The 25543-nt window shown below is 37.6% G+C and overlaps 1 protein-coding gene across 1 annotated transcript; it reads right to left on the reverse strand.

Annotated features, from left to right (window-relative positions):
• Window positions 1-24684, reverse strand: LOC115422158 (transketolase). Its single transcript, XM_030138254.1, has 14 exons — window positions 24307-24684; window positions 21624-21741; window positions 20043-20156; window positions 18164-18261; window positions 12996-13187; window positions 11614-11732; window positions 9069-9265; window positions 8530-8694; window positions 7832-7988; window positions 5521-5651; window positions 4892-4975; window positions 4612-4705; window positions 4384-4506; window positions 1-773 (listed from the first exon to the last, which is right to left on the reverse strand). Exons 1-14 carry the CDS (start codon window positions 24411-24413, stop codon window positions 586-588), a joined length of 1887 nt encoding a protein of 628 aa, XP_029994114.1. The 5' UTR covers window positions 24414-24684; the 3' UTR covers window positions 1-585.
• Between the last annotated feature and the right edge of the window lie 859 nt (window positions 24685-25543).

Genomic DNA, 25543 nt, shown 5'->3' on the forward strand with positions numbered 1-25543 from the left:
TTGTGAAGAAACCATCCCTTTATTGTTGTGAAGCAGTCCCATCCAAGTCAGGTTTAAAAGGTTAAAAACAGTCAGTGCTCAAACAGACCAAACCAGAGTTTCTCCACACCCTGCTGGCTCTAGTGGGTGGGATTTACAAAGTTTTACTGAGTGCAGACGCAGGAAACGCTGCGCCAAAGACGTGAGAAAGGTTCCACACAAATTATAAAAAGACTTCACTTTACTCCAAACCACGTTCACTGCTTTTACTGAAAACACTACAGCAGTACCAGAACTTCTCTGAGAGGTAGGAAAAGGGTCAGGGGGGTGGAAGTGTGTGGAGGTAAGGGGGTGTTTACTGAACTCACAAACTGAAGGGGTCAAAATCTGGGGTGGGGGTGTCAAAACCACATCAATGACAGTAAGAGAAAAAACATTTTCCTTTTTCCAATTCATCGTTTTAGAGAGGAAGAGTGCAAGTGGGCCAAAAGTGCTTCCCCCGCCTTCGTGTTGGTTTATTTGTTTATCGTCTCCATGGTGATAGCCAGTTGACCATGGGCTCCGTTTTATTTATTTTTTTTGGACCGTTTTGCTGCTGCAGCTTGCTTACTTGGCATTGGCAGAGCTGCTGAGCATCTTGCGGACCGCCTGGGCGATGGCGTCGCGGTCGATGCCGAAGATTCGGAGCAGCTCATGGGGCTTACCACTGCGGGGCACCTGGGACACGGCCAGGCGGTGGACGTTGAAGCCGGTTTCATTCACTACCGCTGAACACACTGCCTCACCCAGACCACCTGAAGAATCAACAACAATCAACAACTGTCAAGATTATACCTGTTAAAGGGCACGTCTGTGTAATACCTGACAATACAATCAGTTCAGTTATAGAAGTCATGGTGATGGAAGGTTAGCTGATGAGTAATAGTGCAACTGAAGGATTTAATTATCTTTTTCTTTTCTTTTTGTTGAGTTGAGTTTAACCCATAAAGACCCAAACAGCCACTGGTGACCAAAACCATCTACTGATCTAAAATGTTTAACACCTATTGATCCACTGATCTTATCAATACATGTAAATAATTGGTGTAAAATACAGTTTGTCATCTTTTCATGGTCATCAGATATGACCCATTTGGACGTTCAGAGGCTCCATAGTGAACGTGGAAACACTATTATCTTCTACAACATTGATTCACCTGTAAAACCCATGGAGTTTGATCAATGATAGTGGATGGAAACACTTGGTTTATGCTCAGTTATTGATATATTTGTTGAAAATGTCACTTTTACTTCAGTTTTCCCTGTTCCTGATTTAATAACTTTTGATTTTACTCAGAGCTTTAATGAACATCAACATGATCGATGGATTAAATGTAGGAAAATATGTCATTTACATTGAAATTATGCTAAATATAGTGGATAATCTTATAATAAATGGTGATAAATCACTTAAGAAAGGTTAAATAGAGAGAAAAATTAATTTGGGAACTACCACCAAAGAGACGCTGGGTCTTTATGGGTTAACTGAGACAAGACAAGAACAGATTGAGGATGATCACGCTTATCTAAAATTATAGCAAATAATTGCAATAACACATCAACAAGCATTAATTGGCTTCTTTGAGACATGATAACTTTAATTACATTTCTACATTATCTGTATTATTGCAATAACATGTAAACATTTTTATTTGTAACTTAGATGAGGCCAATACTACTACTGTGTAAGCTTCTGTACAGTTATAAGACAAAATAAGTCTTAATTCGAAATGTAAAACCAATAATTTTTTTCATTATCTATCACTCTACAGATAATTTTCATTAAGAATGCATAAAAAATGTGAAAAAATGGCAACAACAGTTCCCTGTACTACAAAGTCATGTCTTGATTTCCTCAACTTAATCAATATTTCTACAACATGTGACTAAGAGCAATTTGTGAGAATGTAATTGAACTCTTTTAAAATACAGATAAATGCATGGGAAAAAATGTAAAAAAAAAAAAAAAAAAAAACTAAGTAAATTATATATGAAGTACCATATGGTGGCCTCAGATGTACAGTACTGTGGAAAAATTGGTTAAGTAAAGTTTTAATGGCCACACATCTCTGTCTTTATACTAAGTTGGACCTAAAGGTGGAGCATTAGATGAAAATGCTCAGGTAAACACCTCAAATCCAAACTAGTAAATGTAGTTCCTTTCCACCACTGATCTTCCCTCTGTCATCCTATGGATATTCCACACTGTCTCACACGTCCACGGGTGACTGGACTCCACATGATTTAATGTCTAGTGACAGGACCAACACCCCCCCACCCCTTTAACATTCCCACTCTCTCACCTCCACCTCCTCACACTTTCAGCCTCTTCCATCTTTATCCTTGCTTCTCACTTACACATGAAATCTCTCACTCGTTCATTTCTACATGAATGAATGTGGAATATGGAGTCATACTGTACTTATATGTTCCCCATCCCTCACTGTACCTACTAATGGGCATAAAATTACTCAGAATCTTCTTTTTTTTGTCTAAATATTGTTAAACTGGCAAATTTCGATTAATACTTTTTCAGATTTTGCTGTGATACACTGAACAGAAAACCACTGAAATAATGTACTTAATATAGTCTGACTTGTTACTGATGCGCCAACAAATAAACTATTTTCATAAAACCTGTCTAAATTCCTTTTCTTCTGAGTTGTGTGTTACCTTTTTACAAAGCTTTGTTCATTTTGTTTCTTTTTTTGTTGTCACATTCATGCATTTGTGCTTGCATTTGTGACAAACCTTACTTATGATTTGTTGTTGCTGAATAAAGACTAAATTTTTATAAATATAGCTCTACATATCATTAATTTGCCACAAGATGTTTTTATCTGTTCAGTGCACTGTGATCAGTTAGTACAGAAATAAATGAGGACAAAAAATTATTTAAATAAGGTTGAAAATGACAGAAATTATTCGACCAAAATATCAACGATCGCCCTTGTTCTTGTCATTGTCTCTTATGTGAGATATAATCTTTAAAAACTGAGAGAGAACAGGACATGGAGGACGACAAAAACACACAAAGAGGAGAGACAGTAGTTTTTGGACATTGGTTTTTGTGATGCTGGTGCTGTATGTAGGTCAACGAGAGCCTAAAGGCCAGAGCTGAAATTAAGAAACCCTGACAGGCCCTGCCCTTCCCCCACCATATAACATTTATTTCACCTTTCTTATATCTGTCTTGTCTCAGTGTCTTTACCATCGAAAGTGCTCCTTATACTTGAGCCTCTTGTTCAGAAGGTTTCTTCCTGCAGATGGAGTTTGTCCTTTTGCTGCTCAGGGCTTTTTTTATTCATGAGCTGCATAATAATCCTCATGCCTTCTAGTCAAAACTCTCCTGTGAAGGCTGTTGACTTCACACAGATGTGACTGATTTGATACTAACTGGATCTGATCCCAAGTTCAGCAGACACAGACCTGGGGCCTGTGGCGATACATGGCGATTGAAATATCTTCTGCTTCAGCTCAGAATTACTGGTGTCATGGTGGTGGTTTATTTCTTAATGGTGCAAATCGCCGTTAAGACGTAACAGACTGAACCTAACCCACACCACAGCAGATTATGTCTCAGATAGTGGAATAAAACATCTAAAAGCACTGTCTACTGACAAATCAGCTCTGAAAAATTGCCAAACTTACTATGGTCAGGATCTAAAATGAATCATAGAGCTGAACCCTTAAAGTAAAATACAATATGATTTGTGGATTAATTTTCCATATTCAAACTGCAGAGAGATGTAACAAGAAAAAATTAAGGTAAAATACTCAACACAAGATAAAAACTGTGTAAAAGATGTAACAAGACATAAAAAAACATTAAAGATGCAACAAGATATGAAATATGTAAAAGCCCTGATAAAATGAAATTACGTAACAAGATGAAAATTATGTAAAGAATGCAACAAGGGTTTATAGATACATTGTTTTCACGGTGCTATAATTAGTATAAATGTACAGTTGAAGGTGTATTTTTGTAAATTTGGGTCCAGAGGAGACATAAAATGGATGTTTTGGAATTGAGCTATAAAAGTTTTGGAACATTTGGAATGCCTGTGGACCTCAGTAGGTAAATAAAAAAGAAAAGAAAGTAAGAAAAAAAAACCCCTCAGTGCTCAGGGTGCAGATACTGGCAGAAAAAGAGTTAAAGAGTGCCTTTCACTTTCCTTGGTGATGGAGACTAATACATAGATATGAAACCAACTATTGATATTCAACTGTGGACAGAAACATGCATAAATTTGCATTTTCTTTTGCTTAATTTCAGAAAATTTGGTTAATTTGTAATACATTTGGGTGGAAACCTTAACCCTAACACTTCTAGAGAGTGTCTTTGGTGTTTTTCCAGGCGCTCACCTTCATAGTAGTGGTCCTCCACTGTGATGATGCGCCCTCTGGTCGCCCTGGCGTTCTCGATGATGGTTTTGGAGTCCAGGGGCTTGATGGTGAAGGGGTCGATCACACGGATGTTAATTCTCTCTGAAGAACGAACAAAGGAGGTGAGCTTTACAGTAAACAGTCACAGGATGCATGTGATTAAATGATGGTTGCATTTCTGTGAGTTGGTTTTCTTTCTTTCTGTACCTTTCTTCAGCTGTTCAGCAGCAGCCAGAGCCTCATGGAGGGTCACTCCTGCACCAACCACCGTCACATGGTCGTCATTGGTTTTATACACGACCTGACAGGTGAAAGGAGAGCAGTCAGATTAGACATGAGTGTTAGGAAAATAAAGAAAGGATTGATTAAAAAAGAATCAAGTCCATGCCTGGTTCAAGCTTCACATGTTTACTTTTCAAATTCAGGTCTTGGGTTTCAGGAAGATGTTTTGTGTATTTACATCATACATTAAAATGCAGCTACGAACCTTAGCCTGACCAACATGGAAGTCTTCATTGGAGTTGAAGATGATGTTGTTTTCTGGGCGGCTTGTTCGGATGAAACACAAACCCTGAAACAAAACAAACATAATTTAGTTTCATCTGCTCAAACTGAGAAAGACTGGATGGATTTTAATAAAAGAAAGATGCAATTATACAATAGCAATTAATCTTCTATACAATCCTGATCAAGTCGATACTATCTAGCTTTGACAATTTATTGCTCTGGCTAAATAATCAGATATTTGGCACAAGTTGGCCAATGGTTGACAGCAGACTTCTGATATGATACCTCCTCTGAAAGGGTTCTAATGGCCCTAATTATATAAAACCAACAAAAATACAAAATGTATGTCATACCAAACCTAATGCATGACTTTAAAAGACCTTTTTAGAAGAGTTCTGAAATTCATCTCCCCACTTTTTATAATTAAATGACAGAAAAGCACAACAGTACCTCATTCAGCCCACTTCATAATATGCAAAATAAGCCTTTAATACTGAGCTGGAAGTGAACTGTTGATTGGTATGATCATTCTCTATAACACTGCTATGCTTTTACATTTAACAGTACTTTTTCAATGTTTCTCCACAACCTACAGGTGACTCTAGGTACCTTTGTGTTGGCTGCCAGTTCCACAGCTTTCTCAGTGGAGACACCGTCACTGGGGTAGAAGACAGTGGCTGTGGGGATGGCTCTGAACATGGCCAGATCCTCCAGACCCATCTGGGAAGGACCATCCTCACCTAAACACAAACAAACAACAACAGCATAGAGTACAGGAATCAGGCTGTGGCGAAACCCATGGTTGTGCTTGATTAAAAAATAAGCATGCATTCGGTCTGGAAAAGGTGGGCATGCAATGTACCTGAGGAAGTGGAGGAGGAGGAGAAAGGGGAGGAAGAGGAGGAGGTGAAAGAGTATCAGGCCGCCCTGTCATCACCTCCATAACACATAGAGATGAAACACAGGGAGGAGGGAAGGAGTGCTGATACAAAAAGAGGAAGATGGACAACAAAAGAGGTGAGAAGATGGAAGAAAGGTTAGGGATTCAGGGAAATAGAAACCAGAACAACTAAGGAGAAGAAAGAAGCACTGTGGTGAAACTAAAGGATCTACACGTTAAAGACCAGGCTAAAAGGGTCGACTTTGAACCTTCATGCTGCATAAGTTCAGTTTCTGACACAAAGATAATCATGTTAAAGAATACGAGTCTTTGTCAACAAATTCCAATCACGTCATTACCAGGAATCAACTGATTCTACTCTCTATCCAAACACTCAGGGTGATGTGACTTCATTAGAATAACCACACTTTTATCTTACGTCACCACATCCTTCTCTATGTTTTACTCTCAATAAAACGCTAAAGGTGTAACCATCTGCAGAAAAAGACTCCTGTGTGAGAAACATCTACTTATAAGTATAATATGAATCTGTTTTAGATGTACTTAGGAGTTGATAAGGTTGTGGTGGTGTCTTGTACTGCAGTGAATGATTATTTGATTATTTATCACACAGCCTGGCCAAATAAAGCCCCAAAATGTAATATTTCATGGACTGATTTTGTTGATTGTGGCATGCGTTTCAGTAAATTTAAATCATCATTTATTTCTATCATATTTTGGACACGTAATGTTGCTGAACCGGACAAACTGAAACAACCCCAGATCATAACACTGCCCCCACAGGCTTTTACTGTAGGAACTAGGCATGATGGGTAATCGCTTCATCTACTTCTCTTCTCACCCTGATGATATGAGCGTGAAATCAATGAGCTTGGTCAACATAAATGTTTTTAAACTTGCACAAATGGTTGTTTTGCCACTTTCGATTACACTGGGTTACAAAAAAATGTTTTTTGCAAGTTGTCTAGGTTTTTTCAACTGAATTAGGACCATTTTGCACCGCTAAATCCAAAAATGACATCTGTTTTTCTCAATCAGGTCAGGTTTTTTTGCTAATTTGATTTTGAAAAATTTGATCTTCTCACAAAATTGATGACATTTTTGTGACTTTATCAGTTGATTTTTTATATAGTTCTCACCCAAAATAGGTTTTAAGAGAAAAAAAATCATTTTCTAACAGGATTCCTATTAGGTACAATGGTGTATTCACTGCAGATGTAGCAGAATACGTCAGGCTTATTTTTGCAAGATCTTCTAGTTGAAGCCATTTCATTCACCTGTAATATTAAAAAAAACCATTTATCATAAATTGGCAAAAGTAAAATCTTCAGAATTCATTTATTGCAAGAAATATGAAAGAATTTTGTATCATATGATGTGAAAATGCCCATAAATGTAAGCAAAAATGTTAAAAAGCCAATATGTAGCATAGTTCAGAAAGTTGACCTGATTGAGCAAAACAAATATGATTTTTTGATTCAGCACACCAAAATTATCCTAAATCAGCTCAAAAAACTTAAACAATAAATTTATTGTTGACCAGTGTTATAAGTGTTTTTTTTTAATGTGTTGATTATGTCTTGTCTTGTCAGAAACTGTGTGTTATGCTGCTTTTCTTGGCCAGGTCACTCTTGAAAAAGAGATTTGCAATCTCAATGAGGCTTTTTTACCTGGCTAAATAAGGGATGTATAAAATATGGACTCATCGTTTTCTTTTGAAATATAGTTCACTCTTTATTCTCTCTACAAACTGATGTTTTTTGAGAAAAGAGGAGCTACTCACTGCATCACTTCAAATTAAAGAACTTGTTTCTAGCTAAAACATATTCATTTCTGCAGTATTTATCCAATGGAAAGACCTTACATATTCACTTGGTCAAATCCAGGTCAGGACTTTTTTTTGGCCAGGCTGTTTATTATTAATTATTATTAGTAGTAGTACTTTTAGTGGTAAATATTAACATTAAAAGGCCAGATTCATTCAGGTCTTGACTCTGGGACAGATGTTTGTGGACTGACCAATGGAGACTCCACAGTGGGAGCCACACAGGTTGATGTTGCTCTCAGAGATGGCGGCCATGCGCAGCTGGTCGTAAGCCCTGCTGAAGAATGTGGCGAAGGTGCTGGCAAACACCACGTTACGATCCCGCACGGCACAACCTATCGCCACGCTGACCTGAAGAGAGACAAAGAGGGTTTTTAGGTTGAGTTTCTCTTCTATAGAAAAAGAATATCATTGACTTTTAACCTTTACAACCCATTTAGTTCAGTTTTTTGTGCACATATTTTTTGTATGTTCTTGTTGTTTATTAGCTAAAGGTGGCCTCAGACTTTTGGAGTTCTGTATACCTATTGAAAGCATTAACTAAAGACAGAAACAGCTACAGAAAAGGATGGAACATGAGATTGATGAAATTATTTCTGAAAAAGAACTCGGTTCATGATCAAATGTGTTGTGTAGGCTGTTTGTGTGGCTGAAGGGGAGGTATAACAGAGCCCCAAAAGACTGAGAAAAGCTCAATTTAAACCTTAATTTATTTCTTTAATAATTCCAGTGTCTTCAACAGTGTCAAATATGTGTACATTAAGAAATTAATACCTCTAAATGACATGGCAACCTTGAATGACAATCCATTTTGAGTACACCCGTCAACTCATGTGATGCTTAACAACACCCTCTGTTACCTGAAAAAAAAAAAAAAACACATTTTCCTCACCATGTTCTGCTCTGCGATGTAACACTCCACGTAGCGGTTGGGGTGTTCGTTCTTAAAGAGCTCAGAGAAGGTGGAGTTCTTCGTGTCTCCATCCAGAGCCACCACATGCTCGTTGTAGCGGCCCAGTTTGGCCAGAGCCACACCGTACGCCTTCCTCGTAGCAATCTGGCATCAAAAGAAAATCAGTTCAGTACAATAAAAACACTGTCATTCTCACTGGACTTTAGATCAATGTTTATTTCTTTCTATTTTTCTTGCTTAAAAACATAGTAATATTGCTATACCTTTGTAAATTGACACCTTCCTGCATATATTTATTTTTAATCTTTTAATCTGTTTTTCTTATTCGATTACTTTCTAAAATCCCTGTCTTCCTGTTGTAACTTTGCACAGACTGGTTTGGAAAAAGACAAACATAAATACAGGAATTATTATTATTACTACATATATGACCTTGGATGAAGTTTTTCTTGTCAGAGCTCCACTAAGTAAGTACTTTTCACAGTTGTGTTAGTTGGTCTCTGCTTGTCTTCTGTTACCTTGTCTCCTGGTTTGTAGTTGGGTGCACTCGGCATGCGGATGTTACGCAGGCTGATAGGAGACGCGTCTTCGTTGGGCTGAGCGGGATAAAGACGCTTGTTGCAGTTGATGATGCGGTTCTGCAGCTCCTTGATCACACCTTCAGCCATGTCTTTGGGCAGAGGTTTACCGTGCCAGCCCATCTTATCCTCAGCAGCTAAAAGATACAAAGAGTAAAATGAAAAGTAGAAAAGAGTACAGATGGACGGTATTGTTCAGTTTTCCAGGTCATGGTTGTCATATGTGCTTCAGTAGAAGGCAGCAGGACATTTGGTTCTTGGTAATATTTCAGGAATCATCAGAATCAGAATATTTTATTAATCTCAGCCTATTCCTTTTTTGTTTTGTTTTTTTTTGTTTATTACGATTATTGTACTAAGTGCAATGATTGATGTACAAACCAAAATAAATTCATTCATTCATTCAGTCATTCAAATTATGAGGCTCAGGTCAATGATAAGCCTCCTGGATGGCACCTGAAACCTTGCATAGTCCTGTGTTTTTATACTTTTTATATCTGTTTCATTGACTGAAATGGTAATAAAGAAACTTCAGAAGTACAGTTGCGCTCCACTTAAGCCTGCCCTTCCTAAAACAAGTTATTTCAAAACAAATGCATGCGTTTCAAAGGATAGTAAAGCACAAAATAAGTAGTTAAACATATTAATATATTGTCTTACATGAGCAAAACTGCCACTGCATTTATCCTGCATAGATAACAAATATATATGACCACATTATTAACTTGACAGATTTCTTTGACATTCGCTACTGATTACTCCAAAGAAAAAGCTTAAAACTTACAACAGATCAATGTGATAAATTTTGTTGACAAAGGCCCAATGGCTTTAATAAATATGCCACAAATTCACACTAGGGATGGGCATTTCATTTAAGTTTAAGTTCTAAGTCACGACTTGCCATGCTCTCTACCTAAACCATAATAATGATAATTTAATACATGGACCAAACAAGGAGTGGGTGAACCACAAATCTAGTTTTAATCTTCAGTCCTGGGCCATTTGTTTCTCATCTGCATCAGTTCAATGTAACACAAAACATGGAGTAGCTGAGGGCAGAAGCTTCATTCATATATAACCCAGTTATGATGGGAAAACAGCCAAGTTAAGAAAAATTCATAATAATTGCTCTTCTTTGGCTCATTCAGTGACTTTTAGCGGTAGAGAAATAATACTTGTGCTGTGGGATCTGCTTAGTTTTAGCAAAGTTTGCTGCAATAGTCTGTTTGTTTTATTAAATTATTCATATAACACCATTGCCTCCAAAAGATTGACACTTGACTAATCAGCCAATGAGCACATCCTTAATTCGCATGTTCGTTAACTCTGATTAACTCTGTGGCATAAAACATGCTTAAATCAAACCAGCAAAAACAGTAAGTTAAACAAGAGAAATATTGTAGAAATCCTGAGCACTGAATGAACTGTAGAGTCCATATTCCTCCTACTATGAACAAACATATGCAAATGCACAGCTGTCATTCTCATAACAGGCTTCCAGCTCAGTGGCTCTATTCTAAAGGCTAATCCAACAGATACTTATAGGTCAAAGGTTAGAATTTAGAGGCCACGGTTTAACAACAACACTCACCATTTCTGACAGAGACTTACTTATACAAAGACATGCTCTACTGTCACAACAATGAATCTAAGTTTCTTTGAGTTTCTCCTTCACACACACACACACACACACACACATACACACGTGGACAAACACACTCCCCCTTAATGTTATCACAACATGAACACAAAGGCCTGTTTCTGAGTGGATCCTGCACATACTGAGGGATTACAGAGCAGCAGCAGCTAAAGCACTAAAGCACTGCCAGGATTACAGCGGGTTAGGGCCCCTCAGGACCGACGACAGGTCCAGGGCCAGATAAGAAAACTATGGACAGCACCGTTTTTACTGCTCTCATCATTTTTACATAAATCACAGTTTAGCATGAAAATGAGACAATGAGAGTGATCCAAATGACAGACATATTCAGTCACTGGACAAAAAAATAATGTTTGAGAGGCTGATATCTGGCAAAATTTGATATTTTTACAAAAGAATTATTACAATAATTAAACATTTATCAAGTAAACAGCTCTAGAGGTCATTTTGATTCGAAACATTCACTTAAGAAAAGGCAGAAATGTGACAATGACGAAAAATCCTTCATTATAAGCAAAGGTTCTGAATTAAAAGTACATCAGTATTATTAGCACAATGATGACAGAATGTTATATTATTCTGTTTTTTTGTTTTTTTAAGCTGTGGTTGTCAATGTGGAGCCAAAGTTAGGTCATTTGTATACTACTGGGTAGATTAGATACATTAGTACTGCATCGCCATCAAAAGAGCACTGCCCACTGGCCCCTCTTCTGTATAAAAATTAACAGCTCGACAGAATTTGGCACAAAAACTCACTTGGTGAAGTCATTAGTCGTATTGTTTGGTTGAAACCATGTGATCATAGTGCGTGGTGGATGACTGTACCTGGGATCCCCTTCCCCTTGATGGTCTTAGCGATGATGGCGAGTGGCTGGTGACGAGGCTGACTCAGTACTTTACAGAGCTCCTCTACGCTGTGGCCATCGACGATGATGGCATGCCAGCTGAAAACAGAGAAGATCCTACTTGAATGCAGCCCTACAGAAACTCTGTCCCTCATCAGTGAACACTTCTCTCTGGTGGTTTGGACTCGTGAACTGCTTGTGGTGGAAGTGTAATCATGTAATCGTCCACATCTGTTAGTTTGTTTTGGGTTAGTTGGTTTGTCTGTCGGGAGGATTATGAATGAAGTTGTGGACTTGGTGGAAGAATAGGGCGTGAACCAGGGATAAACCTTTTCAAAGGAGCAAATCCTGGAATGTGGAACATTATAATTATTATTTACAATTATTTTCTAATATTGCTGTTTTTTTTAAAATTGTGTAACTGCTTTGCCTATAAAGTTTTTAAAAAATAGTTGAAAATGCATCTGTTTTTTATTCAGTGTCCCTAATTCAAAGTCTGATATTTTCCACTCACAAGATTGATCAGTTCTTTAGTAAACTTTGCACTTTATGTACAGGTAACAGGGTTCATACAGCTTGCATTCAGTGGCTTCCTTTGGCCTGTGTTGAGCCATTATGTTGAAGAGAGAATTAGTTTAATAAGCTACTCTGAGGACTTCAGAGGAAATTACAAGTGTCTTTGAGCACACATGCAACAACATACTTTGCACGTACACTGAAAGGAATAATGTCTAAATGGATGAAACAGCTATCAGGCTGCAAAACGCTGGGAAATGACTGAAGGTGATTTGATTTGTTATTTATTGTGTTCTTATTCTTTTTTAGCATCTTAGTCGTTTCACTGTTGAATTTATTGCCCGAATGCAGTTCTCTGAGTACTGACAGGTGAATGTGTACTGTATGTGGCTGTCATATATGCTGCTACGAATGTTTTGCATTTGTTTGTTTGTCCCTAACTGTTTAAACATTCAATGAGGCAGGGTAACTGTGAACTGAATTGCCCTTCAGGGATTAATGAATTAGTTTGAATCTGAATCTGAATCTGAACTGAGCCACAACATGCTTTGGATCATCAGACATGACAAAAATCCCAAATTTGAGAAGCTTCAGCAAGTGAAAGTCTGCCATGTTTGAAAATAAAATAACTAAAGATAATAGACTGATTCATTATTCACTTTATATGCATGTGGATTCCAACATCAGACAAAATAAGTCCATAGTTTTAACATCAAGATAACACTAATTATTTTATAGTATATGTGTAAAAAAAATACCACCTAGTATTTAGCTGGTATTGGGATGTTAGGAACTAAAGGTGCAAATATACATAACACATCTCCCTCCTGCCTCCCCCCTCCTCACCCAAAGGCCTCACAACGTCGCTGGTACTTCTCCACGTGGTGCTGAAGCGGCGCTGGGTCGCTCTGGCCGAGGCGGTTGATGTCCAAGATGGCCACCAGGTTGTCCAGCTGGTAGTAGGAGGCGAAGGCCATGGCCTCCCACACGGAGCCCTCCGACAGCTCTCCATCACCCAGGAGGCAGTAGACCCGATAACTACGACCAAACAGGGAAAGGAGACGGATATGTTTCAGAGTTCAGCTGTGGAAGCGGGGATGTGTAATTCTTCATGTCGGCGTCATTTTCCACTGACTACAACCTCTTATCCTGATTCCTCCTTTAGGCCTTGATGTGACAGCTGACCCCCACACCTAAAGACACACACTCACACACTTCAACCCCCCGCCACACTCCAATCACCCTCTCTAGTTACTCCCGTAGGGTAACGACTCCTGACAGCTTTCCAGTCAAATAGACACATTTTCATTAAAGCTGGAAGATCAGCAGAGACACTGCACATTACACCACGCATGCCAGCTCTGAGCGCAAAGAAAAAACACACTGTACAGAGGACAAAGAAAAAAGAGGAGAAGAAATAACAGATAAGAAAGGAATGTCACAGAGGTGCAAAAATGGTGGCAAGAAGAGACTGGAGAACGAAGGTGGACAGGGTTTGAATTACGACAACTTCTTTAATTCAGGTTTAATTCATGAGTTAGGTATTAAGTAGCAGAAGGTCATGTTGTAGGTGCGTGCAGTCTGTAGTGGTTTTTAATTGGGGATTTAATCTGTTTTTAACCTGTTTAATCAGATTTTAATCAGGTTTTAATCCTTGAGTTTAACCAGTGGCTTTTAACCATGAGGCTGGAGGAGATGGTGCTGGTTGGGCGACATGCAGCTGCACTGAACCTCAGTTGTTTCATTGACCACTGATTCTGCCACAACTATCGAACATCAAATTTCAAAGACTACTACAGAGACAGACATGAACCCAAACACACAATAACGGCAGCAGACTGAGGTTTCCACTACAGCTGTAAAATAATCCCTGTCAAAGTGTGCACTCTTATCTTTAAAGGTGAGAAAAGGAATCGATACCCTTTCCTTTCAAACCGACCAAACCTGTTCTATAGGCAAACAAAGCTCACAATAAATCACACTGAGCCAATACAAAACAAAAGATGATATTAAATGATGCACGTAAGGATGAAGCGATGTACAGCGTCAGTTATCCGGTCTCATCTCGGCGTTGTTGATGAGTCTATTTGACGGGTTCACTCATGTAGTGTTTTTTTAATAAACCACACCCATATAGATGCTGTAGGCACTTTTTGTTTGTCATTAGCATTTCCTGCTATATTTTATAGAAAATTTACCATTCAACTTAAATGTCATATTTTATATAATAAGGAATTTTTTTTTATTTATTTATTTATTTATTAGCATTTTTTAGCAGTAATCTTAATATACTATTAATACTGCATTGATGCTACACTCTAAGAGGCATTCTTTAGTAAATTTTGCAGAGTATGGAAAAAACTAAAAGAATACTAAAAGAATTTCCAGCCCTGAGCACCACTGAAAACCTCTGGAATTTGATCAAGAAGAAGGTACATGGAAAGAAACTTTTATTTTTGCACCAGGAGCAAGATGAAGCAGACAAATGAATGTGAAATACTGGTCGAGAGCATGTAGAAGCACATGAAATCTGTGTCTGAAAGTTGGCTTTATTATAATAAGCATTCATTTATGATCCATTCCTAGGTGAAAATATTGTTAAAATTGAATATGTACTTGTTTTCTTTACAGTATACAAGGTCTGAAAACAGCAGTTTCTATAATTAATTAACAATTTGGAAGTAATGCCAGTAGATCCAAGAATAAACAAAATTGTTCCCCAAAAACATACAAATAAATAGTAAAACTAGTCATCTTTTACTTTTCTCCACAGCTGTCTGTACAGTAATAGCCTCAGATTATGTTATAAAACCAGTGATGCTGTCACGTTGCAGTGAATTTTCTTGACAAGCTGCTCCGAGTGCAGCCGAAAACACAAACTCCCCTGTGCACACATGCCTGACACACACAGTGTAATGACCTGTGTCTACGTACATGAAACTGAAGCACAGCACAAGATTAGATGATTTTTTTGGAGAGAATACAGTGAAGCACACACAGAGGTGAGACAGAAACTGCACTCTTGCATGTGTGATTATTAGAGCAGAAACAATCGGTGCACACAGAATGCAGACAGAGATATGAAGGGCAGCATCAAATGAGCGACCGCATGTTTTACTGCATCCGCTGTGTGCAAAAACTGAAACTGCCTTTAAAACAGTCTCCTCATGTTTTATCTACAGGAAAATGTGTCAGGATGAGATGCTGAGCTTCAGAGATCAGATCAAATGTTTCTGTGTTGTATCTATTTTGCATAAATATGTGAGTGGAATGTGCTGTGTCCTATCATTGGACACACAACACTATTGTCGCACTGAAAGCACATGGTCTTTTCTAGATGGAGCTGGAACAAAGACAACACGTGTGGACTGATCCAGGAATACCACAACCCTGTTCATCTAGTCTCATGAAGATGTTTGATACCATTTTTATATAAAATGCATAAGAAAATTGGATGAATAATGAGACATAGATATTTTACATTTGGGTAAAAATACCAGAGGTCACAACAATGTATCTTTAAATCTAAGTAATGTGGATTCTGGGGTGTGACTCTGATCTTAGGTTCATATATTATGCATGTTTGATGCTTTGAAATTGCATTACAGCTTTTTTTCCCCAAGCATTTCATTTAATACTGTATTAATTGTGGACAGCTATCATCATGGGTGGTTTACATCCATAGATATATTTGCATTTATAGTCATATTTACACATCTATATTTATCTACAACACTGAGTTTTGATTCTTTTTTAATGAATTAATTAATTTTTTTATTTTGAACATGCAAAGAAACAAAACAAAGCAAAACAAGCCATACACAAAATAACATTTAGATGTACAGAATCTATCTTCAAGTACGTGCAAGTCTAAATTTTGCACAGCTTTATTATCATCATTGCTACCTTTATAAATGGATGCTGGTTTTTTGCTTTGCACCTGCATATGTATGTGTAACTATATGCATACACAGAGGCAAATATTATACCCAGTACAGATTTCTTTCACTTGATCTTTGTCTGCGGTTGTTTCTGATCACTATTGAGCAGATAGCCTCAGTCATCCTGATCTGGAGGTATAACTGATCTGAGGTCAGCTCTCCAGCTCTGAGTGGTTGCCTAAATGTCAGCACGAAGCAGGCCTGTCAGGAGGGTTTTAATCCAAATGCTCTGGGGCTGAAATGTCACATGTCAGCACAACTCGCTGCAGTGTACAGTCTTGCAGTCATCATGCATAATTTCATACCGGCTACCTTCATATGTGCAGATACAAGCTGTGCCCTTACATGTATGTCTGAGCACATTTCTATGTAAAGGTTCCTTTGTCTTCAAGGGGGAGTATGTATGCTAGGGCTGCACAATGCATTGTTTCAGCAGCGTTTCTGCATTGTGCACATGTGCAGTGAACACACAGCAGGACATGCAATACTGAGTAAGAAAAATGAACTCAAACACATCATGCTACAACTTTTTGATGCTTGATACTTAAAAACAGCTTGCACAGTTTCACTTTCTTGCTATTCTAAATGACAAGTCTAATATTATTTACTTTGTTTTAAATATTCAAAAAGATATTATAAGATACATGTAGTTTATTGTTAGTGAGTTCCATGCAGGTTCACAGCAAACCTCTAATCAGAATTATTCTTGATCAGTTTACTGAAGAACCACAGGATTAACCACAGGAAAAAGAAAGATCTGGCTGCAGAGAAGAATTCAACATAACTGTATGGAACTATTTCAGCTACAGAGAGGATGATTCCAACCAAACACAGGTTCATTATTACTCAGTTACCTCCAAAACCAGCTCAGAACAGTAGTCACAGTGCTTTCTTTCTTTCATGTTTAAAGTAAAATAAAAATAAAGATGCACTCCCGAACAACAACAACAACAACAACAACAACAACAACAACAATAATAATAATAATAATAATAATAATAATAATAATAATAATAATGAATTAGATTTATATTGCGCTTTTCATACTCAAAGTGTGTACAGTGGATCCATTATTCATCCATTCACTCACTCACACATTCACACTGGTAAACTACATTTGTAGCCACAGCTGCCCTGGGAGACTGGCGGAGGTGTGGCTGCCAATCTGCGACTATACCGGCCCACCACCGAACATTCATGGGCATTCATACACCAGTGTGAGTAGCAGCACTGGAGGCAAGGAGGGTGCAGTGTCTTGCCCAGGGACACAACAACACACGACTGGGCCAGAGCAGGATTCAAACCGCCAACCGTTCGGTTATTGGATGACCCGCTCTACCATCTGAGCCATGGCCACCCCCTGTTCATTACATATATTAGCTCTATTTTTGTGTGTTGAGAAGCAGTTGGGCTCTGTAGGAATGACCTGAAGCTAACAGTCCTCTACTCTAATATTTACATATTCATTGTATTTTTAATGTATAAACACCTTAAAAAAACCACACTAACACACAGCTAGATACTGTGTGTAGTAGGATGATTAACATGCAGAAAACAACTTTCCCTCCAGGGATAATAAAGTGAATTAACCTTCTAACTTTGATGCATTGTTGTTAGCTTCAATGAATTTACATTTATATTTATATCTACAGTGAGCCTACGATGTTTGTAATGAGAGCTTTCTCCTTTTCCTTTTTTCATTGTATTACAAGTGGAATCCAGTGATATAGTGCATTAACGTCACCTTATATATTTGAATGTGGAGTTATTAATAATTATAGTTATTTTCTATTTATCTAAAAAGCTCAGAACAGACAAAACAAACACTGACTAATAATTACCACCTGCATTTTAGCGCCCACTGTAGGGAAGAGGCTGGCTGCAATTTCCTATCTGACCACTAGGGGCCACTAAATATTACACACTGAGCCTTTAACTCTTTACAAATATAGCTTTTTACATCATCAGTTAAAGTTTCAAACTAAAACATACATAGCAGGAAAATAATGCATTGCAGTCCAAGTTTTGTTCCAGTACTTTATAGTTCTGGATGTGTGTTTTGGTGGACATTACCTGGCCTTGTCAAAGTACTTTCCAGTGTAGGCCATCCCACAGGCAGCTCCCAGACCCTGACCCAGAGACCCAGTGGCCACATCCACAAACTGCTGCTTCTGTTTCACACAAACATAAGAAAAGCACATTTATCTCAGAGCTGTGAGTGATTATTCATATTGTAGATGAGTCTATGGCGTGTTTTCTGGATGTATGGACGAGACATTTCGTCCGTAAAATCAAAGCCCAAGATGATATTCTCAAGTATCTTGTTTGATTCACAACCCAAAAATTTTCAGTTTATTATCACAGATGAATAAAGGAACAAGATAAGCTCTAAAAATAGCAGTAGTCCGAGAAGTTAGACTTGTTTCCCCTGAAAAAAATTACACAAGATGATACACTGATTATGAAAATTGTTGCTGATTAATTTATTGATGATGCATGAAAGGTGAATGGAGCATTTTTAACGTAAAAGAAGGCACAGTCGTCTGTCTGGTTGCATTGAAAAGACAGCCACTCATGTCTGTGTCATACAGTATGTCAGTATGTGTGGACAAAGTCATGAATGTCTGCATCAGAGGAGAAAGAAGCAGAGACGGAGCATCTCGGTCAAACAACAACATCTTTGTTATCATTCATCACACTGTGTCTTTTATCTGAATGTGCTTTTTTAATACAGGCCAATATGTACTTCAGTCTGTCGATGGAGACCCTATTAATATACAAGGTTTCTGAAGAATAATTTAGAGTCAAAATATTCTTTTTTCATTTTAGATCCTTTAAAATTTCAGGACTTACATTGTACACTTTTTATGTGTGTATATTATAAAAACAGTGGATCTGAAATCTTTATTTTGTGAGGCCTTGGAGTAAACTCAAGTGTCTTCTCATGATGCATCATGGTTGAATAGGTCTGTTAGTTTGGGCCTCCTACATGGATTGTTTCATTTTATTTTACTTTCATTTACCTATACTTACTGTATAGAGTTTAAAGAATATATACAGTTATGTATAAGATAACACTCAGCCGCTTTGCTTTGTTAAAGAATCACCAGATATACTCTATTTGATGAACATCATTCACTTTTTCACCCTTTCATGTATTAATTATCAGGAAAAATACAAATATTCAAATGTTACAGGTACTTGTAGATTGACAATCCAAATAGAGTTCCTGAAGTACCACAAACCTAGAGTTTTTCAGCAGTGTCTGAATGTACCTGCTGCTTGGTGTTGTTTTGTAGATTGATTGTTTCATTCGAATGAAAAACTGATCTGTGCTTTGATTGTTGCATTGTATGAAAGAGGACAGATGTAGCTACATTTGTGGTAAATATAGTGCACCAACTGTACATACTCCCAGAAGAGTTTTAAAAGAAAAATGTTGTATATTTCAAAGAGCCATCATCCACATTTAGTCTGATCTTTCACTGCAAAATGAGGAAAAAGTCTCAAACTTAAAACTGATAATTTGTAAATACTGTACTAGAGAGAGGTACCAGTTAAGCCCAATGAGTTAAAGCATGATGGAGTCATGTGGATCTGAAGAAGGTGTGGGTTTGATCATGTTCACTGTATCTTTTTAATGGAAATGACGGGGAAAATTGTCATAATACTGTCAAAGTACATCATTCACATTTTTTCCAAACGTTCTGATGTGTAAGGTATGTTAATCACTACTGAAGAAGAAGAAGTAGAAGAATAAATATGTCAAACGTTGATATATTTGCATTTGCACTGCAAGCACATAACAACAGCTAAACAGCCAGGTTCTCAGACATGGATTAAGCCAAGTCTGAGAGTGAATATTCAATAAATATTTCCACTGAAAAAAGATTAAGTCTTGGTTTAATCCATGTCTGTGAAATGGTTGATTTTTAATTCACAGTTTCCTCACCGGCACAGGATGTCCCTCCAGGATGGAGTCGACCTTGCGGAGGTTGAGGAGCTCGTTCTCCTTCAGGTATCCCGTCTCCGCCCACACGGCGTACAGCACTGGGGCCGCATGACCCTGAGGAGGCAGAGGTCAAAGGTCAGAGACTGGAGAGAAAACAGCTCTTTAGTTTTTAATGTTTGTGCCTTTAAGTCATCTGATGATGAAGCCAAAACTTAAAAGTGTATGAAAATGTTCTGTCTGATGTATTTCTTCATATTAAAAGATTTCAAGGTTCAAAGTTCATTTATTGTGAGGTTTAAAATAGGACGAGAGATTCAAAAGACACCACAGCACATATACACTAAAACAAGTATTAAGTATCCACATTAATACCACAACATAAGAACACAAAAGAAGCTCATGACAAAGTGCTTCTGTACATATGCACTCTTTTACTGAAAAGCTTAAAGTGCCTACATGGGTAAAAATGCATCATGTTGCATTAGCTTTGCTCTGTAATGCAATGGCTGCAGGTGCAAAAGCATTTTATTCTCCATCAAAAGGCCTCAAATTAACACCTGGAGCCATGGAGCTGGAGTTCACATGTTGGCTAAGATTTTATTATGCTACTATAGAGGTTTTAGTTATATGGGTCAACACTAAAACCACTAGGAGGAGGAGGAGTTTGTGCTCAATGAGAAATTCAATTTGGTACAGTCAACTTTAGAATTAGCTACAGGCATCTTGTAGACATCAAATAATGAACAACACCTCCTTTCTTCTTCTACTGCAATGGTACATTTTAAATGATAATACAGTAATTATTCTATAAATTCATCTGAAAAATTATTAGTTAACAACAGCTATAGGGTGCTTCACAATTGATTGTTTTCTTCTTTTATTTGGAACTTCCACACAAACAGAAATGACCATTTTCCTCTCTTCATTTGTTTTTTGCCTTCATGAAACTTTCCTGCCTGCATAGAAAAACACCAACTACCATCCAAATGACAACAATAGAGCAGAATATGAAGAATATCATCTATACTGTCACATGCTACGATTCTAGCATCAGTTATTCATTAGTGAAAGTGTAATTGTCAGTATTTATTTTTACATAGTTAGTGCACATTAATAGAAATTTCTGTAAATGTGTTTATTTTTCAGTTGTGGTCCCTGAGCAGGTGTAATGACATCTATAATAGGCATAAAATACAGAAAGACAGCAACAATAATGGATGTATAAGAAAGCAAAATTCATAAAAAAACACATTAAATACATTAAAACAATGACATAAACAAGACAAATGTACATAAAACACAAACTGATTGCAGACTCGAATGTATGTGCCTTATTTTGGACAATAAATATCAGTAACCATGACTGTTATTTCTTCTGTTTTTGTTTTTTTTAACTTAACACATCTGTTCTTTTTCTCTAACTCTACAATGGAATATGTAATTTGAATATGTATCTCCTTGTTAAAATGTGAAAAACTTTAATAAAAATGTATCTATATAAAAAACCCAACACAAACTTGTAAATGTTTCTGTGAACATATAGTTCTTGCACATATGGATTTGCAGAAATGTGTGTTTTACCTTTGACAAAATAAATCGGTCATTGTTGGCGTTACGAGGGTCCTCAGGTCGGTACTTCATGGTATGAAAGAATAGAACAGACATGATCTCTGCCACGCTGCAGCATGATGTTGGATGACTGGAAATTAAATAACAAGAAAATTAGTACAAAAGATGCACATTTTCTTATTCATCTGTCAATCCATGAACGTGTTACGAAAAGACGAGTGTAAACAAAAGAAGAAACAGACAGCTGAAAGTGGAGTTTGATCTAGAGGGTTAATTTGTGGCAGAGCAGCCGTAGTCAGAGTTACGTAAGACAGACAGACGGACGGCCACAGCCTTTATCAGGGTCACAGTCTGCAAGTTCACATACAGTAGATCTGTTGTTTTAAAGACACATGCATGAAACACATCAAATACAGAATGTGCATTTGGAAGATACAGTATATTCATCTCTCCATCACACGTGCACAAGTGACAGAAAAACAGTGTTTTCCAAAGCTGTTAGAACAACCACAGTTTAATTCACAGTATAGTCTTCATTTATGATTTGCATGTTATTGTTTTACTTTCAAACCACATGCTAATAATACCTCGCTCAGCCACAATCCATGAAGGTCCTGAAATGGAAAATGTGATCAAATAATAAAAAAACTTAAATGATCAAATATGAGCCTCTTATAATACATATAAAGAGTTATTATATGAAATAGGTAAGACTTCAGTTTGACATGTGATGAAAGAAAAATATGAATAAACAATGAAGTAAACTGAAAAAACAGTAGGTAGTTCCATTAGTTTTTACTCTTTGTGGTGATTTGTTCTGCTTCTGACATATTATTTACAAACTGTATGTTTACGGGAAACATTTGAAATATAATAAATAAAGGGGAAATTTCTGTACATTTCAAACTCTCTTCGTTATTCCGAGAGAAATGAGACATGATTTAACAAAGGTTTATTTTTTCAAACCTAGAATCTGAATTAAACATTGTTTATAAGCAGATGAGTTTAACCCTTTCATGCATGAATTATGAGCGCCTTAATCAAGATTTTTTTTTTCCTGAGTGTTTTTATTTCTCTTTAGGCATGAAAAAAGTGATTGAAATGTTTTTATGAACCTATTTATTATGGAGTTACAAAAATGTCCACTAGGCTGAACACCATTCGTTTAATTTTTGAAGCAAAGAAACATGTATTTACTGTTATACTGTGTGAAAACTATAAAATATTTTTTTTAAATGCTGCTAATCTGATGTTTTCTCACATTTTAACATACTAGCATAACATACGAGCTATTACTCAGATAATATGCAAAAAAAAAAAAAAAAAAAAAAAAAACCTTTTTGTTTTAAAAGAAACTGTTCATTACAGTCTAACTGATTTACACTCAAACATGTTACTGCAGATCAGGTTGATCAAGAACAGGAAAGTTACAATAATGGTATGAATTGCAGTGTATGGGATGATGCATAAGCGTCCATTGTGTTGGTTGATATGGAACTAAAACAACAAAATCCATGAATATACAAGAGAACAGCTGGAGAATAACTGTCCACTGGAGTGACCACTATGCATGAAAGGATTAAATCATACAGTGAATTTCCTTCTTTCTTTCTTTCTTTCTTTCTTTCTTTCTTTCTTTCTTTTTTTTTTTTTTTTTTACTTGCGATTTGGAATCCGCAACTTAAAACTCAGTTTTATTGCAACTAGAAGCGGATTTAGAGCAAATGTGTTAAAGAAAATGTAAACAATATGCGTAATGTTGGGATATAACAGCTTTAATATATTACACTGATTGATTGAATGCATTTTGTAATTTAGTTAATTCCAATCTTCCCCTTGTTCATTCATCTGAAAATGCTACGCTGCGTTGGTAGATACGTGTTTTATTGTGAAGTCTCGTACCGGACGTCTTCCTCGTGCCCACTCTCTCTCTTTGACGCCGGTGTGTTGAGCTGCACAGGCGCACGCAGGCGCAGGCTGGACTACAGACTGATCTGCGCCGGTTCCATTCCGGTGCCTCCGTGCACCACGTCGCCCCATGCGCAGCACAACGAACGGCACAGAGTCATGCACGGCTCCGGACACTGCCCCTCCTCTCTTACATAACCGGTCACAGAGTAAAACCGGAGCACTCATGCACCTGCAGCAATTTATGACGGTCGAGTCTTCCGTCACGAATGGCTGCAGGTGCGTAACGGCTCATACGGTGAAGATCAAATCAAAAAGTTAATTCCTATTAGAAGCTCATTTGTGAACTGAAATATGGACGGAAAAGTACATAAAATGAACCCTGGTCATTTATAGTGATCAGATATACTTTTTTGGAGTCATGCGTAAATTACGCACGTCATATTTTGGCGAAAAAAACGGTCAAGTTTACGCACTGGAGTTTACAGATAAAACAGGTTAAAATCCCCGGTTTAAGCTTATTATGCAAGTCCAGAGGATCTTATGCACTCCTTCTGCTGTGTTCTAACCCACTGCAGCTCCATCTCCGACCCTCTGAACACTGTGTTCTGCGGACACTCACACCATCCGGACATAGTTTCATTTTCTGCAGCTTGTAATTCAAACTACACCTTTCTCCTCTGCTTATTTACTTAAAGGAGACAGTAAATACTTAGATTTTTAAAAATGACTGTCCCTGTCTAAAAACTATGCAGAACAGTCTATTCCTAACTCCTGGTCCTCTTACCCGCTGCCTGCTGCGGTTGTCGCCTTGATGGAGTTGATCCGGAGCCGGGTGGCGATGTTCCTGAGCGCCTGCACCGTCTGCTGGTCTGGTTTGTGGTAGTCCTCCATCTGTCTGTCTGTCTGGCCGATGCACTGAAGAACAGGAGCACACACACGCACACACGCACCGGTTAAGTGGAGTGAAGAGTTAAAAGTCCCCGGTCTGTTTGTCCCGAGAAAACAGGCGATGAGTGCGCGTCGGCTGCTCGCAGGGGTTAAAAAGAGACAGAGCAGTGGACCTGAGAGAAGACACTGAGGAAGAGGAGGAGGAGGAGGAAGAGGAGGAGGAGGAGTGGGCGTGTGTGCGAGGAAAGCCTATGAATATGGCTAATCTAGGTCTAAAAGGATCCTACAGTTACTCCAAATCGTCACGCAGGGGCACAGCCAATGGCAGGCTTTGGACTGAGACCAAGGCCACGCGCGGGCTCGTGGACGCGCACAAGGCTATACACACAACACACACACGCAGTTGACGATAATGCAGCACCGCGTGGTCCTGTATGTGATGACAGAAACAAAAAATCAAGTGCAACAATAGGAATCCACAAATGACCTTTAAAGGAGAATAAAATGTTAGTCTGGTCAGTTATAATTTCCTTTTAAACCTTTTAGCTATCTAAAACTATATGTCATCAATAATTTAGTGTACTGATCATTAACGGTTGATGGTAGATTAATCAATTATTTATTAAAAAGCTAAACATGATGATTGCATCCACCCTCTCAAATGGGGCATGTGCTGTTTATATCTTTAAATTTTGATCATTTAATTGGCTATACCTGGAGCTCAGAGAGTTAAGCTTTTAATTTTTTTCATTTGTTTGTGATACATTTTGCTGCAAATATGTTGTAGACCTACTTTAAAAAAAAAAAAAAAAAAAATCAATTACTATCTGTATTTTGTTTGCATATGCTCTTATGTGTATTGTACAGTCGCAGAAAAAATTATGAGACCACCCTTGTTTTCTTCAGTTTCTTGTACATTTTAATGCCTGGCACAACTAACGGTACATTTGTTTGGACAAATATAATGATATCAACAAAAATAGGTCATAAGAGTTTAATTTCAGAGCTGATATCTATCCATTTTCCATGGTTTTCTTGATAATAACCAAAATCACTTCAGTTCTCACATCGATAGCTATGGCATTGTACTGACAAAAACAGTGCTTTTAGGCATTCCATGTTTTCTTTTCTGT

Source organism: Sphaeramia orbicularis, chromosome 7 (genome assembly GCF_902148855.1).
Source record: "Sphaeramia orbicularis chromosome 7, fSphaOr1.1, whole genome shotgun sequence".
Taxonomy (NCBI): domain Eukaryota; kingdom Metazoa; phylum Chordata; class Actinopteri; order Kurtiformes; family Apogonidae; genus Sphaeramia; species Sphaeramia orbicularis.

Bases quoted from the DNA above. Each gene is read 5' to 3' on its own strand.
- LOC115422158 (XM_030138254.1), bottom strand. From the start codon at position 24,413: ATGGAGGACTACCACAAACCAGACCAGCAGACGGTGCAGGCGCTCAGG. The intron at 8,695-9,068 runs GTAACAGAAGAC...TTTTGATGCCAG, and splicing joins ACTACAAACCAGGAGACAAG to ATTGCTACGAGGAAGGCGTA. The intron at 7,989-8,529 runs GTGAGGAAAATG...GTCTCTCTTCAG, and splicing joins ACATCGCAGAGCAGAACATG to GTCAGCGTGGCGATAGGTTG.